The sequence below is a fragment of the Salmo trutta genome, chromosome 28, assembly GCF_901001165.1.
Source record: "Salmo trutta chromosome 28, fSalTru1.1, whole genome shotgun sequence".
Taxonomy (NCBI): Eukaryota; Metazoa; Chordata; class Actinopteri; order Salmoniformes; family Salmonidae; genus Salmo; species Salmo trutta.
Window position 1 is genome coordinate 37647091 of NC_042984.1, and position 16430 is coordinate 37663520.

Here is a 16430-nt window from a genome sequence, read left to right on the forward strand (position 1 = left end):
CCTCTTCCTTTTCTTTTCTATTCTTTGCTGTTCCTGTCAGAGGCAGGCAGAGAGAAATGTTTCCAGGCCCAGACAGGCTTAATGAGGAGGACAGGTAAGTCTGGGAAGGTTGTGTGTGTTTGTGTGTGTGCGTGCGTGCTAGGATCTCCGTTCAAGTCTGAAACGCTTGAGTCATGAGGTAGCCAAGCTCACAAGGCACACCACGGGTCTCACCCCCAAAAACAGGAACAGTCAGCCTGTCAGAGTGCAGTCATTTCCCCAGCTGCGGCGACTTCAACTCCTTAAATCACACAGAAGTGGCATCATCTGACAAAGTGGTCTTTGGTGACCCTGTGGAGGGTGGCGTTTAAAATGCTTCCAGTGTTGGACCCTATTATCTGGGTATGAGGGGGTGGGTTCAGCAGGGTCAGACCTGAGCTGACCCCTCTCTCTCTCAGGGCCTCAAATACAGGCTCGAAACAAACAAGCCAAAATAATCCTCACTCCCATCCCTCGTCCTAGGGATCCCGAGGAGGATGAGCAACCGAGCAGCACAGTGAGCACACAGCAGAACAGCACACAGTGGTAAACAAAACCAGGACGTGTCCACACATCCTAACTCAATCACTACGGCTCCACCCGCAGAACAACCTCTCTATGAGCTAGGCAGGCTTCTCTTGGCAAGGGAATAGGTGAGAGACTTGGCTAGGGGCCCACACGTTGGCAGAAGCGAGAGTGCATTTCAATTAAACACTTTCTTTAGCTGCGCCAGAAGGAGGATCTTCCGAGAGGAAGATCGAACAGAAGAGAAAGAGAGCGAAAGAGAGAGAGAGAGCGAAAGAGAGATAGAGAGAGATAAATAAAGGGAGAGAGAAACAAACCAATGTAATAATATGATATAGGAATGGAATGCAAGGCAGTGTCAGTATGTACTGAAAGTAATAGTGGAAGACGTGAGAGAGAGAGAGTGTGTGGTGGTGTTGTGGAGGCTTGTAGATCACTCTGCTTCCTGTGTAAATTGACAGGTAAATTAGCATCTTTAGCTAACAGGGCAAGCCCTCCTCTGCCTCCTTTCCCTCCGACAGAGGCAGCTTCTTGACCCTACCATATCCCCTGCCGCTCCGCGCCACCGCATTAGCATTTAAACACACAAAGACACGTTCACACTTCTATTTATAGACACACATATAAGCGCACACACGCTCTACACACTCTGCTGAACAAACATGTAAACATAGACGTGAAATGTTATACTGCATGTGTTGAATTCCCATTGGAGATAACTTCCCTGTAACTTTCCTGTAACTTTCCTTCAGGTTATATGGATCAGAGCCATTCTTAGATCCTCCAGTAATGTTTCAGGAAGTTGGATAACTCTGAGCAAGACCCAGTCAAAAAAACAACAATCAAAATTGTCAAACCCAGTGCACGTCTCATCACCAGGATGTGTAGAGCAGTTTGTATGTATAGTCATCCAGGAGAGGGCTACACTCTTAGAAAAAAGGTTCTATCTAGAACCTAAAATGGTTCTTTGGCTGTCCCCATAGGATAACCCTTTGAAGAACCCTTTTTGGTTCGAGGTAGAACCTCTTTGGTTCCTTTCCACAGAGGGTTCTAAATGGAACACAAAAGGGTTCTACCTGAAACCACAAAGGGTTCTTCAAAAGGTTTACCTTTTGGAACCCTTTTTTCAAAGAGTGTAGATCTCCCTGATACAGCTTGCCAACCTACTAGCCTGCTGCAGTTTCTCCTCTCCTTCTCTCTCCCTCTCTCCCTCTCTCCCTCTCTCCCTCCCTCCCTCCATGTTGGAATCATCAATTAGAACAGACTGGGGGGCTGGGTGTTCGGCTGAGAGTGGGTGGTGTGTGTGTGAGAGATTATATATGTGCGTACCTGCCTGCCTCTCTGTCTGCCTACCTGTGTACTCAAGCATGTTTTTAGTAGCATTAGTATTACCACATATCTGAGTGTCAGTCTGCTAGTTTGCAGGCTGTATGACTGATTCATCTAATCATTCAACGCTGACAGGCTCCACAGAGCCAACAGAGTAGCAGCATTGATCTCCTTTACAGGGACCCGGGGCCCTGACTTCATTAGCCCTGTTAGTGCTAAGCTGCTTTACCATGCTCACGCCTAGTTAAGCCCGCACAGTGACACACACACACAGATAAACGCAGAGAGAGAGGAGGGGAGGAAGATAGAGAGGGGAAGCAAAGGAAGAAAGAAAAGAAGAAGAGACAAAGGGAGCTAACGAGTCTGTTTGAGGGGAAGTGAAAGAGAGGAGAAGGAAAAGGCTGGCGATAAAGTGTGAGAGAGGGAGGAGGCGATAAAGTGTGAGAGAGAGAGACCAAGAGAAAGAGAGAAAGAAGGAGTTTAAAGTGTGAGAGTGGGGTAGTGAAGGAGAGAAAGTGACAGAGGGGTATAGAGAGGGCATGGAGCGTGTGAACCTGCAGCTCTCAGAGGCCAGGGAGGGATAAAGCGCTGTGTGCTGTTTGAATGAAGGAGGCTTTCTGCAACGGAGCGATGAGCAGCAGAATCAATTAACTTGTGTTCTGATTAATGAATTATCACGCTGGTCCATCGGCAGCCTGAGTACTTAGCCCGTCTTCCCCCGTGAGGCTTTGCTGTGTTGGAAAATTAGCTTTGACCTCTGCAGTACACACAGAAACACAAAAATACACACGTGTGGATGCACGGACACCCACACATACATGCACAGTGGGGCAAGGCCTTATCTTCTCCAGAGAGTTCTGTAAATTAAAATGTCTTTAAGTAACTTATGATGAATAAGGAAATGATTGCACAGCCATTTTGTTGAGTAGGCATTTTGTAATTCCTCTTTCTTGTTCCCCTTTTCCCTACTTACACCCACTCATCCTCTCTTCCTGCCTCCCTTCTCCCTCCCTCTCTCTCCCTCCCTCACCCTCTCTCTCTTTTTCTCCTGCTAGTGTATGGTTTTGGCTGGTTTAACTACGCCCCCAGCTCCCCAAGGATGGGCCATGACGGATGGGCCTGCGTGAGATTCTGATTCGATTCGGCCCATTTGATCAATTTATCGCTGTCATTTTGAAAATGAAATTAGAGGAACGTCTCCCAGAGAGTGTTTTTCCAGCACAGGTGCCATAAATATACTTAATTTGGCTCTGAGAAAGGAGGGAGAGAGAAAGAGAGAGATGGAGTGGGGAGGGAGAGAGGGATACAAAGTGTGTCGAGGTGAGCAGAGTTTGGAGGTTGTCTATCACGGTCCTAGGGAAGGAAGTGTGGTCATTCAGCTACTGAAATAGCACACTGCTAGGGCCAGTAAACTTCTGCAAAAAAGATAGATGGCTACACTAAGCCATCCAAATTACATGTGTGCTAACCTGCCAGATAAACACTGCCATCGGAAATAGACAGCCGGAGCATCTGAGGGTGCGAGGTTGATGAGTGGTTGACGCTACCAACACACACATACAAGCGAGAGACAAGGAGAGACGAGAGAGAGAGATACAGTGCCTTGCAAAAGTATTCATCCCCCTTGGCGTTTTTCAGATTTTGTTGCATTACAACCTGTAATTTAAATAGATTTTTATTTGGATTTCATGTACATATGTATTCACCTCCTTTGCTATGAAGCCCCTAAATAAGATCTTTAGTTAAATAAAGTCCACCTGTGTGCAATCTAAACGTCACATGATCTGTCACATGATCTCAGTATATATATACACCTGCTCTGAAAGGCCTGGGGCACCACCAAGCTAGTGGTACCATGAAGACCAAGGAGCTCTCCAAACAGATCAGGGACAAAGTTGTCGAGAAGTACAGATCAGGGTTGGGTTAAAAAAGATATCCAAAACTTTGAACATCCCACGGAGCCCCATTAAAGCCATTATTAAATAATTGAAAGAATATGGAACCACAACAAACCTGCCAAGGGAGGGCCACCCACCAAAATTCACGAACCAGGCAAGGAGGGCACTAATCAGAGGCAACAAAGAGACCAAAGATAACCCTGAGCTGCAAAGCTCCACAGTGGAGATTGGAGTATCTGTCCATAGGACCACTTTAAGCTGTACACTCCACAGAGCTGGGCTTTATGGATGAGTGGCAAGAAAAAAAGCCATCGCTTAAAGAAAAAATAAGCAATCACGTTTGGTGTTCACCAAAAGGCACGTAGGAGACTCCCCAAACATATGGAAGAAGGTACTCTGGTATGATGAGACTAAAATTGAGCTTTTTGGCCATCAAGAAAACGCTATGTCTGGCGCAAACCCATCACCTCTCATCACCCCGAGAACAACATCCCCACAGTGAAGCATGGTGGTGGCAGCATCATGCTGTGGGGATGTTTTTCATCGGCAGGGACTGGGAAACTGGTCAGAATTGAAGGAATGGTGGATGGCGGTAAGTACAGGGAAATTCTTGAGGGACACCTGTTTCATTCTCCAGAGATTTGAGGACAATGACCCTAAGCATACTGCTAAAGAAACACTCGAGTGGTTCAAGGGGAAACATTTAAATGTTTTGGAATGGGCTAGTCAAAGCCCAGACCTCAATCCAATTGAGAATATGTGGTATGACTTAAAGATTGCTGTACACCAGCAGAACCCATCCAACTGGAGCTGGAGCAGTTTTGCCTTGAATAATGGGCAAAAAACCCAGTGGATAGATGTGGCAAGCTTATAAAGACACACCCCAAGAGACTTGCAGCTGTAGTTGCTGCCAAAGGTGGCTCTACAAAGTATTGACTTTGGGGGGGTAAATAGTTATGCACGCTCAAGTTCTCTTTCTTTTTTGTCTTATTTCTTGTTTGTTTCACAATAAAACATATTTTGCATCTTCAAAGGGGTAGGCATGTTGTGTAAATCAAATGATACAAACCCCCCAAAAAATCTATTTTAATTCCAGGTTGTAAGGCAACAAAATAGGAAAAATGCCAAGGGGGTGAATACTTTTGGAAGCCACTGTAGAAGAGCTAGAAAGAGAACGATAGAAGATAGATTGTTGTATAGGCACACTGTATTACTTATACAACTAATATAAGTACCGGAAATGAGACAGGAGTAGAAATTAACGTAGGCTTTGTTTACTCCCGACTGGCGCAGTGGTCTAAGATACTGCATGTCAGTGCAAGAGGCGTCACTGCAGTCCCTGGTTTGAATCCTGGCTGCATCACATCCAGCCGTGATTGGGAGTCCCATAGGGCGGCGCACAGTTGGCACAGCGTCGTCTGGGTTTGGCCGGGGTAGGCTGTCATTGTAAATAAGAATTTGTCCTTAACTGACTTGCCAAGTTAAATAAAGGTTACAAAATTCACAGGACAAGACATTCCAAGCATTCCAATGTATGTAAAAAAAGGGGGCGCTACAGGTGCCCTGAAGGGACAAACCAGAATATCAATACACAACATATTCCTCCCTCTTTACTTTTGATGCATCATAAGGAAAATGTAAATATTCACTGTTTTGCATATTATTTCCTTTACAGTCTTTATCTTTAAATAAACATATTTATTTTTAACATAACAGTTCTCTTAATGTTACAATGGCAATTTTCAGAATAACCTTTCCTGAACTAAGGAAGGGTAGACTACCTCAGTTCCCAGACTTAACCCTGAGGTGTATTCTGCCCCAATGTCAGAGGTCAATCTCTGAACTAAATGTTCAACCTTTCATGGGGTTGTTTTTCTCTTGCAGGGTAATGACGACGTACAAGTGAGTCTACAGTCACATTCTCTCTGAGTCTGAGGGGTGTTGGTGTATGGCCATACTTGGGTGCAACAGTACCCTGAGTAGGCATTTTCCTTAGGTGAGTCTGGTGAGTCTGGAGTATTTTCTATATTTGTAGGTTGCTGCAGTGGGTGTTCAAGTGCTGGCACATAATTGTGATAGGTCTCCAGTAGCCATGTGTCTCCTCAAGATTATGTTCTCTGGCGTGTGAACTGTGTAGGACAGAGGGCCTGTTTGTGCGACCACTGTTGCTGGTATCCACTTTGGACCTTTTCAATAGTTCCGAGCAAGAACTCTCTCTCCAGCTCTGAAGCTTCTGTCTTTAGCTTTGCTCCATCTCTCCACTTCTCTGTTGTGTATGTACAACCTGTTTAGTCTTTGTAGGTCTCAGGATGTCGAGTCGCATGCGAAGCTGTCTTTTCATCATGGCTGACGTGGGTACCACTTTGGTTGTAGCATAGGGGGGATGGTTCTGTAGGTCAACAGGAAGGTGTTTAGACGCCTGTTGAGGGACCTGTTTCCTTGTGATGATTTTATAGCTTGCTTCATTGTCTGTTTGATTCCATGAATGACCGGAACTCTTCAGACACAAGTTGAGGGTCATTATTGCTATTGAGTTGCCTTGGCAATCCCAAGCGACCGATGATTGACCGTAGCTCTTCGATGGTTCTCTCCGCTCTTCATCAATGCTCTTCATCAAGTGCTCTTCATCAATGCGACCTCAGGCCATTTGCTGTCTGGGTCGACTATGACTAAGAACATACAATCTTCCAGTGGGCCTGAAAAGTCTACGTGGACTCAATGCCAAGGCTCCTCTGGGAAGTCCCATGGGTGTAGTGACGCTAGCTGAGGCATGTTCCACATCTTTTGACGTGCAGAACACAACTTGGCCTTTTCTTCGATAGCTGTGTCCAAGTCTGGCCACCAAAGGTAGCTGCGTGCAATCTTCTTCGCACCATGCCACAGTGAACTGAATGGAGTTCAAGCACCTGCTTTCTCAGTGGCCGCGGTATGATGATTTGAAAGTCCCGTATCAAGCATCCAGCCTGATCCGTGAGCTCGTTTCTCCTCACCAGGTAAAGCTGTCCGGCAGCTCTCCTCCCCAGCACAAGGTGACAATGTCTATGATCTCAGACATCACCGGATCAGTGTGGGTAACCTTCTTCACTTGGGCTGACGTAACTGGGGCGTTCATCACTTCCTTGAAGTAGAGGATTTCAGCCTGGGAGTGCTCAGTGTGTGCGACAGGTAAGGGAAGCCTTAAGAGTCTGTCTGCATTGCAGTTCTACTCAGACCTGTACTAGATGTCGTATTGTTGACCAGAAAACTCTAAGACCCATTGCCCCATGCGGCTGGCTGCGAGCAACAGAATGTGGGGAGTGTGGGGGGTGGGGACCAAAAATGGAGGTGAGGGGTCTATGGTCCATCAGCAGTGTGAATCGTCATCCAAACAGAATCTGTCGGAATTCCTTAACTCTTTTGCAACCATGTGAATTTCCTACCAGTTTAGTTTGATCTTCGACTTGCCTCCGTACTGCTTTTCCATCCTGCAGCAGTGTTACCCATTATCCGTGTTCATTGTCTGAAATGGACAAAAACATGCTCCCTCTGTGTGCTCCATTTAACGCACTTTCTCTTTGTTCTTCCTGACGTCGCCTTTCTTTTGTTCAGCAATTTTGTTTGATTGTGTCTTTTTTTTTTTTTTTTTTACACTGAACAAAAAGCGTTGGTCCCATGTTTCGTGAGCTGAAATATTGACAGAGTATTTGAGTGCGCTGTGTAAATGTTTGAGGGAGAAAGGGAGTATGTTACAAGAAGGTGTGTGTCTGCCTGTGTGCATGGGTTAGCATAGCTGTAAAAGGCCTAGATTAGTGTGTCACACACACACACACACACACACGGTGCGGTGTCTGGCCTTATTTATGTGTCTCTCCTTCAGCAGCCGGCATATGGGATTGTGTCTGTAGAGAGATGATGTACACCACGCTAGCCTCTGTTCCCGCTCTACACCCATCAGACTACACAGCACAGCCGCACCACATCACTTAGCTTTATAGACCCGTCTGACAACACTCACACGCACACATACTAACAAAACCGATGTGTATCTCTGTCTGTTACCATGTGTGTACCAAACATGAAGTATGCGAGGATATCAAGCACACTGCATAGTTGGTATGGCTCTATGTATTGTAGATCAAGTGTATTTGAGAGTGTACTTGAAGTCAGTGCGTGTCACGTTATGTAACTGAGTTGCCCAAAAAAATCTTCTCTCCTGAGAAAACAAAGATGCTGTCGCCCCCCCCTTCCCCCCCCCACATAACAATACCTTCACACAAAGTGTGCGAAACAAAGTTTGAACAACGTCAAGTGTATCAACTGTAAAGTACCACGGCTGATTGTCTATTGTCCTCTCATCCAGTGCAATCACACAGGATACAAGCTTGGGCACGCCCTCCGCCGTCAGCTTCATTACACAGAGTAAAGGGATGAAACGTCCTGATGCATATACCCACACTGTTCTGCCACTCAAAATAAGCCCCCCGGACCTGTCCACAATGTCTGCTTCCAATCTGATCATTATCCCCCCCCAATCAAAACAGACAGCGCCAGCCCTCCCTCCCTCCCTCCCGCCAACCGTACCCCCACCGCCCAGTTATACCGAGAAACACAATCACTCTCTCCACCCACCCCCACACATTAACATACGCAAGGCTTTAACTGTGCTATGACTGATGAGCTACGCAGAGAGAAAACATTACAAAAGAACGTTAGGATTCTGAGCGTACCGATGAGTCGTCAGTGATGCACGTAGCGTGGATTATATATTTCCCATGTAATGTATAGAGCGATGCTATTGGCTATAGGTGTGGCTGTTTGGGGACCATGATATCCAGGGATAACGCTATTGTACAGAACAGTAACCTTGACTTCGCACCGCGAACACATCAGGCATAAGTGTTGATAAACAGTACTTGAGAACAAACACACAGCTGCTGCTGCCACACACACACACACACACACACACACACACACACACACGGAACATCTCAAACAGCGGAGGGACACAGGTGACTGATTATGTGTTGCCTTACCTTTCCGCGATGACACGGTGGTATCTGCAGATGAAAGTGAGAGAGAAAAGAGAGGAGTGTGTTAGGAGTTGACAGGCTGTTGTCTCTGAGACACATCAAATGGCGGAGATGACAGCGGCAGTCGGTGATTGGTTGGGAGGGGAACAAGGTCGTGGCCCAGATGGGGAAACCAAAAGGGGGTCTCTCATCTCAGCCCTCTAACAGCACAAGCACTCCCCTTCAACACACACACATTCAACCACCACTGTCGCCTTCGAACGATCTTGAGAGGGAGGGAGCGAAGGAAGGAGGGAGAAAGGTAAAGAGGAAAGGGAGGTAGAGAGAGCGAAAGAGAGAGGAAGACACTGGGCTAAATAAATTGAGGCCTTGAGAGTGAAGAGCAGAGAATGTCTGAAATACCCAGTCAACTGCGACGCGTTATACAAGTTACTGTGAGTGGAGATTTCTCATAAGTAAAGCAATAAGATCTCGGCTCCTTGAGAGACAGCACAATCCGAAAACATTTCAGGATTTTTCCCTGGGCCTAGGGAGGCACTTCGGACCAATAAGGTGGGGAATAATATTTTTTTTTAGGGGGGAGGGTTGTAGAGGCTCTCTCTTCTTCATGGACGGTTCCAATGTGCCACAACAACAGAGAGAAGAGTAGGAGTGAAAATAGTACATTTTGATTATTGTTCACATAAAATATTTACCACAAGTCTGTTTGTAAGCTCCCAAGGTTTCATTTTTATGTGATAGACTTCTCACGTCGGGAGGACTGCGAAAATAAATTATAAAAAAGTTATAAAAAAAAAAACTTTTCTGTTGCACTTTCAGTAGTCCAAATCCTTGAACACATTTGTGTACTGGCCGGACGCCCAAGAAGCCCAAACGGCCGCAGACAGGGGAAGCCTGTAATAATTGAATCCGGGTGGATTTGCGTTGGGTTGGGCTAAAGGGGAGATAATCTACTGCTTTGCCTAATTGCCAGAATAAAGATGGCCTCCATTGTTGCGTTGGCATAGATCAAAGCAGCGCGGCGTGCGATTGGGCATAGGTTTAAGGCTTTAGCTGCTTTTTGTTTGGCGAGGTATTCTGGAGGATTTGGGCCAATATTCCCCCGCTGGTTATTACATGCGTCTGACTGTCTGTTACGGGTAGCTTCACAGCAGTGAGATGGCCCTAGCTGGACACAGCCACCCTCTTCTAACTGGTACAGTCGGTGTTGGCATGTTCTGGTGCCATGCCACATTCCATCATGCCAACTCTACCGTCTCCATTGGAGAAACCGTGCAGCCATGAGTGCTGTTGATAAAATGGTCTACACATAAACGGTGAAAAATAAAGGCTGAATCTTGTTCACTGGAGGACTTGACATGGCCCAACAACATCGCCACTCTTGTCAACAGGGCGAAACAGCGCCTTTACTTCTAAAAGGCGGCTAGAGAAATTTGGCTCCAAAAACTACCGCTGCACTGTCGAGAGCGTCCTGACCGGTTGCATCATGGCCTGTTACGTGAAGTGCTCCGTCCACAACCACGAGGCCCTCCAGCGGGTGGTGAAGACGGCCCAGTACATCACTGAGTCTGTGTTCCCACCCATTCAGCAGTGGTGTAAAGAACTTAAGTAAAATTACTTTAAAGGAATACATAAGTCGTTATTTGTACTTTACTATTTACATTTTTGACAACTTTTACTTCACTACATTCCTAAAGTAAATTATGTACTTTTTACTCCATAAATTTTCCCTTACACCCAAAAGTACTCGTCACATTTTGATTCACACAATTCACACACTTATCAAGAGAACATCCACGGTCATCCCTACTACTTCTGATCTGGTGGACTCACTAAACACATGCTTCGTTTGTAAATGATCTCAGTGTTTGAGTGTGCCCCTGGCTATCTGTACATTTAAAAACTGTGGCTGTCTGCTTTGCTTAACACAAGGAAATTGAAATGAATTATACCTGTACTTTTACTTTTGATACATAACTATATTTTAGCAATTACATTTACTTTTGATACTTAAGTATTTTTAAAAGCAAATACCTTTTGACTTTTACTCAAATAGTATTTTTCTGGGTGACTTTCACTTTTACTTGTGTCATTTTCTATTAATAAGGTATCTTTACTTTTACTCGAGTATGACATTTGGTACTTTTTCCACAACTGCCATTCAGGACATCTACTTGAACGGTGCCTGAGGAAGTACCGCAGCATAAAAAAAACACACACCCCAGCCACGAGCTGTTCACTCCCTTACCGCCGGGCAGACGGTATCGAAACATAAGGTCTGATACCAACAGGTTCAGAGACAGTTTCTATCTGCAAAACATCAGACTGCTGAACACTTGAACTGGACTGACCACCTGCACTGACTCTCCGCACCTTAGCACCCATGCACTCACTCACGCACATACCCACACTGACATATGTCTACACACACACTTGCTGCTACCAGACTCTTTACTATTGCTAATACTTCACAATTTATTAAACACTTGCCCCCCAATTCCCCCTTCCTTGATACATGTGTAAATATTGGACTATAAATTGTGCCTTCCTGTATTATACTTATACTAAAATGTCTATTATATTCTACTGAGCCATTTACTTTATGTTCGTATTGTTATTTTATTTCTTATTGTTGTTGCATTGTCCAGAAGGAACCTGCAAGTAAGCATTTAGTTGGACAGTGTATACCATGTGTATCCTGTATATACGACTAATACAACTTGAAAATGGTTCTCTCTCCCAATCCCTCATTGAAAGAGTGAACTTAACCACTCAGCGATAGAGCGAGAGAGAGCGAGAGCGAGAGCGAGAGAGAGAGAGAGAGAGAGAGACAGAGATCTCTATATCCAAGTAGAAAATATCTTATAAAATATTAATGTAACTCGATCATATTAATGAAAATAGAAACACAATGTGGACTCTGTTGGTATCTCAACCCGATCGTCCCTCTATTCACTATCTATAATGCATCACCACTATTTGACGCTCCACTTCTGGAAAGTACTCGTGCGATCATGTGGAAGAAGTGATATACAGTTTAAAGCCCTCAAACAGTGAGACGGCAGAACAGCAGGCCTCCTATTCTCCTCTACTCACATGTACTCGATATGGAGAGTGAATTACTCGTCCCATATGTGAAAACAGGTGTGTTTTTATCATTGTGAATATTTACATCATCCATTTTTGGACTTCTGAATTAATGAAACGTACCCATTGAATCTTGAAGAATATAACTTATTAATGCCTCATGAGCTTAGTTCAACTGTTGTACCCCATCAGATTTACGCCAATGTTTTTAAACAAAGCCAACGTAAACAAACACTACAGTATACAGCCTCAAAACATGGTTAAAACTATAATGTTGATATCTTGAATGGTCCGTCCTTGCATCCATAGCTCTGTCTATGAATTTAAGAGTGGTTACATTTCTCCAGCCCTACCCCTCAGCTTTTTACAGAAACAGGGGCGAAGAGAACGCTTTGTTATTGTTTCAATGGCAGTGGAGCAGGTGGACAGCTTCAAGTTCCTCGGTATCCAAATCACTAAAGACTTCAAATGGTCCTAACACACACGCACAGTCATGAAGAATGCGCGACAGTGTCTCTTCACCCTCTGGAGGTTGAAAAGGTTTGGCATGGGCCCTCAAATCCTGAAAGGTTTCTACAGCTGTACCATTGAGAGCATATTGACTGGCTGCATCACTGCTTGGTATGGCAATAGCACCACCCTCGATCGCATGGTGCTACAGAGGGTTGTGCGGACAGCCCAGTACATCACTGGGACCGAGCTCCCTGCCATCCAGGACCTCTATACCCACTGTTCCTAGGCCGTCATTGTAAATAAGAATTTGTTCATAACTGACTTGCCTAGTTAAACAAAGATTAAATAAAAATAAAAAAATCAGGTAGTGTGAAAAGAAGGCCTGGAAAATCGCCAAAGACTCCAACAAAGCACACATATACAAGCTGCTGCTACTCTGTTAATCTTATATCCTGTTGCCTAGTCCCCTTACCCCTGTACATATCTACCTCCATCACTCCAGTATTCCTGTTAATATGGTATTGAAACAGACTTTTTTTTATTTTATCCTGTATATTGTATGCTTACTTCCTTATTTCATATTCCTGTTTTTTTTTTTTTTTTTTTTTTTTTAATACATTGTTATTGATTATTGCATTGTTGAGTTTTGAGTTTGCGAGAAAGGCATTTCACTGTACTTGAAACTTGAAATGTGTGTGTTTTTATCATGAATGGCTACTTCGACAGCCAGGATAACCAAGACGGGGAAGAAGGAAGCAATACTGCTGTAATGATAGTGATCTTCCCCAGCAGCAGCTGGAAATTATCTGATGACAAAGCGTAAACGCTTTTCCGTCTTAACACACGTCAATACGTGGCATGAAAAAGCCCTGTGATGGCTTCCTGTGTTTAGATAAATATTGGGCTGTTTGAAAGGTAAAGCTCTTTTCCCCCTTCAGACCATCGATTGGCTGGTTTTCTGCCTGGTCGCTGGTGGCTTAGATGGATTTGGAGGCTAATATCCAGTGGATATGTGTGTGGCGTTTTGATGCGGCTGCACGCCCAGTACTACACTCCTGTGGGTTGGGTATTATGTATTCGTCAATACAGTGATCCCAGTCATCCCACTCAGTAGCAGGCTTATGCAAGAACAGCTAACGCCAGCCCTGAAACGCCCAAAAACCTGCCTGTAAAGGAGAGACTGCATGCATGGTAGTGGTGGACACAAACGTGCAACATGACAAACATACGCAGCTAACTAAGTTGCAATTCTCAACCTCTTTTTGTTTTTCTCCGTTTGTCTTTGTTCGCCTTTTTCTCAGCAGGACGGGGAGAGAGACATAAATATTGTGAAGGTTCAATAACATTGCATCTTGTTTTTTTGTGTGTGTAATACTACAATGATAAGACACAGGATAGTGGTCTAACAAAGTGACTGACCTAAAAAGCTAAATCAGGCATTGGCTGGAACACTCGTGTTGACATTTGCAACACTGATCAGCGTTCCGATCAAGGGATTTCGACGCATTTATTTTCTCCAAAAAATCTATGCATTTTAATTGGCTGATTACGATGAACAACAACAGAGAGAGAAGAAGAAAAAATAACGGAGTAATATTCATTGTCAACCAGGATTACTACTCAGTCATGACCTATATATCCGCTTGCCTTTCTGCCCTGTAGAAGGCTACTCAAGGCTATTGTTGAAATGGCTATTGTTCATTGTACAAGTGTAGTAAAAGTGGCCTCGAGGAAAGAGGGAAACGCCCAAAAATATATATATATATTCTAAATCGTTCCAAAACCCATAGACCAAAACCATGAGGTCTGAATATAAAAAAAAAGATTAAAAAAAAAAACTTTTCTCTGCTGGAATGCAATAAGTAGCCATAGCTGGAAATGTATCAATTTGCAGCAGAGATAAAAAAACAGACTTCAGCCACACCCCTGAGAACTCATCTCTCCCAGGCCTTATAATAGTCAGCAGTTTTGGAGAGCTGGGTTGTTGTGATTTCAGGGGTTGCTGGAGGCGTGTACAGACTGACCAGAAGTGAGAAGGTCTTTCTCTCTTTGATAATGATAGTGACAGCAGACAACCATTTTAAGGGGACATAAGCCTCAAAATTGCTTTTTACGGCTCTGGGTGTGAATCTCCTTCACTCTCTTCTGCCCTCTCTGTTCTTCCCTCAATTCATATTCCTTGCTTTCCTTTTCTATCCTCTGTCTACATTCTCTCTCTTTCTTCTCTGCCTTCTGCTCTCCCCTCTTTCCCTTCTCATGTTCCCTTGCTCCATTCTCTCCATATCCCCTATCCTCTTCCTTCTCCTGTGCCCTCTCCCCTCCTTGCTCACTCAATTCCCCTCTCCTCTTTCTCCCAAAAGCACTTTATAAAAGGCCTGCTGGGGCTTCCTGCAGCTTCACAAGAAACACGCAGCAGTAGACCTGAAGGTGCACAGTGTGTGTTTGTGTAGTGTGTGTGTGTGCATGCATGCGTGTGTGTGTCCAGAGGATAGTGCGTGGTCAATGTACAGTAGCTGCATCCATCTGAAGCAGGTAAACTTGAGATGCATCCAAACCTTCCTTTGTCTTCTGAGGCATCCCACCAGTTCCTTCTGTTCATTACGACATGTTGTAACCAGCTGCTACCATACTAAACCATGAACACGTGACTATTGAAAAGGGCTGGTAGTGGGTTGCTTTTGAAAGATGGTATGTTTAGAGCCATGTTGCTACTGAGGGGGTCCGCCTGGACTGCTTATACATCACAGACAGTGTGAGTGAATTAGAGTGCATTGGAAAACTGTCTCCCATTGACCTCTTTAAGTTGTGGCCTTCTAAGAAGCTGTCCTGGGAATAGCTTTAATTAAAGCCAGAAATTGGGTTCGATTTTATACCCCTCCTGAACTGAAGAATCCTCATAGCTAATCACCACTTCATCAAGACAAATGAAAACCATATCGGCCATGATGAACGTGTGTGTGTGTGTGTGTGTGTGTGTGTGAGCCAGAGGCATGTACAGGACTACAGACATAAACAAATGCAGCTGTCCTCAGATGATTAAGCACTACAGTGATAAATTGAAGCTTTAATGTAATTAGGATAAATTCCTCTACTGTGGCTTGCCCTTACTAAATCACCCCCATTCCACCTGAGTGAACCTGGCCATGCTGACACCACATCACTCCCAGTTATGAACCCACACATTGACAGATGGTGGCCCCCGGTCACACTTGACCTCTGACCTGGAAGTTAATGGGTCCAATAGAGCTGGTGTCATGGCTGCTCATGTCTGTGACGTAGTCCCATAGGCTGGTCCTATAAGACCCTGCAGAGTCGTAGTGGGCTTGTTCAGCCAGGTTTCCTTTGGGGGAAGATCCGCTGCATCACTCCAGTTCATCATCGCTCGATTAGCAAAGTCTTCTGGATTGAGATCTTGGGATGCTAAATACACCTATGCTTATCAAAGGTGAAAAAGTGTCTTGTGTGTTTGTAGCAAGTCTCTGGAGGAGCAAGACCACTGGCTGGGTGTGTCAAGTCACTATGGTGGGAGGATTCTTTCAACAGGCAGAGTTTTCTGCAAGTGTCCTGGCTATTAGGTAGTCCTGTTGGTATCAAGTCGTCTTCTAAACCTTTTGCGTCCTCTACGCCTTTAGTTTTTCACCAGCTCAGCTATATACTTGCAAGACAGGTTTCTACTCCATGCCAATGAGTTACCTGAGGCAGTGTGCTCCTTAAGATAGTAAGCACAGGTAATACGTGAACACTCGCATTCTCTCTCTTCTCCATGTTGTGTAGTTATTTTAACAAACGTCTTCTCTCTGTGTCTCTGGGTGAGTTAGCAGCGGTAGCTAGCGGGCTTGTTAAGACAAGAGGGAGAGGCTGCTGATGTTGGGTCATGATCTCGCATGATGCATGTTGCTCTCTCCCCCCCCCGTCTGCTGAGAGAAAGGTCAGCGCTGCTGTTATTCTCCACTGACGGAGAGCAGGCTGCAGGCGGCCCACGCAAACAGGAAGACGTCACCTTTTTACAGGAAGCTCTAAATTACAGTGCTGGAGAAAGTTCACCGCCAGAGAGTTGAAACTACTTCAGCAGCTTGCACATTCATTCTGTTCCCTCAGTCTTTGCTGAACG

The 16430-nt window shown here is 44.9% G+C and overlaps 1 protein-coding gene across 1 annotated transcript in view; it reads right to left on the reverse strand.

Annotated features, from left to right (window-relative positions):
- Positions 1–16430, reverse strand: part of LOC115166163 (cadherin-4) — a 363183-nt gene that overhangs the window by 181886 nt on the left and 164867 nt on the right. Inside the window, exon 3 of the mRNA XM_029719906.1 lies at positions 8783–8806. Within this exon, the coding sequence (XP_029575766.1) occupies positions 8783–8806 (24 nt within the window). The remainder of the gene's footprint in view (positions 1–8782; positions 8807–16430) is intronic.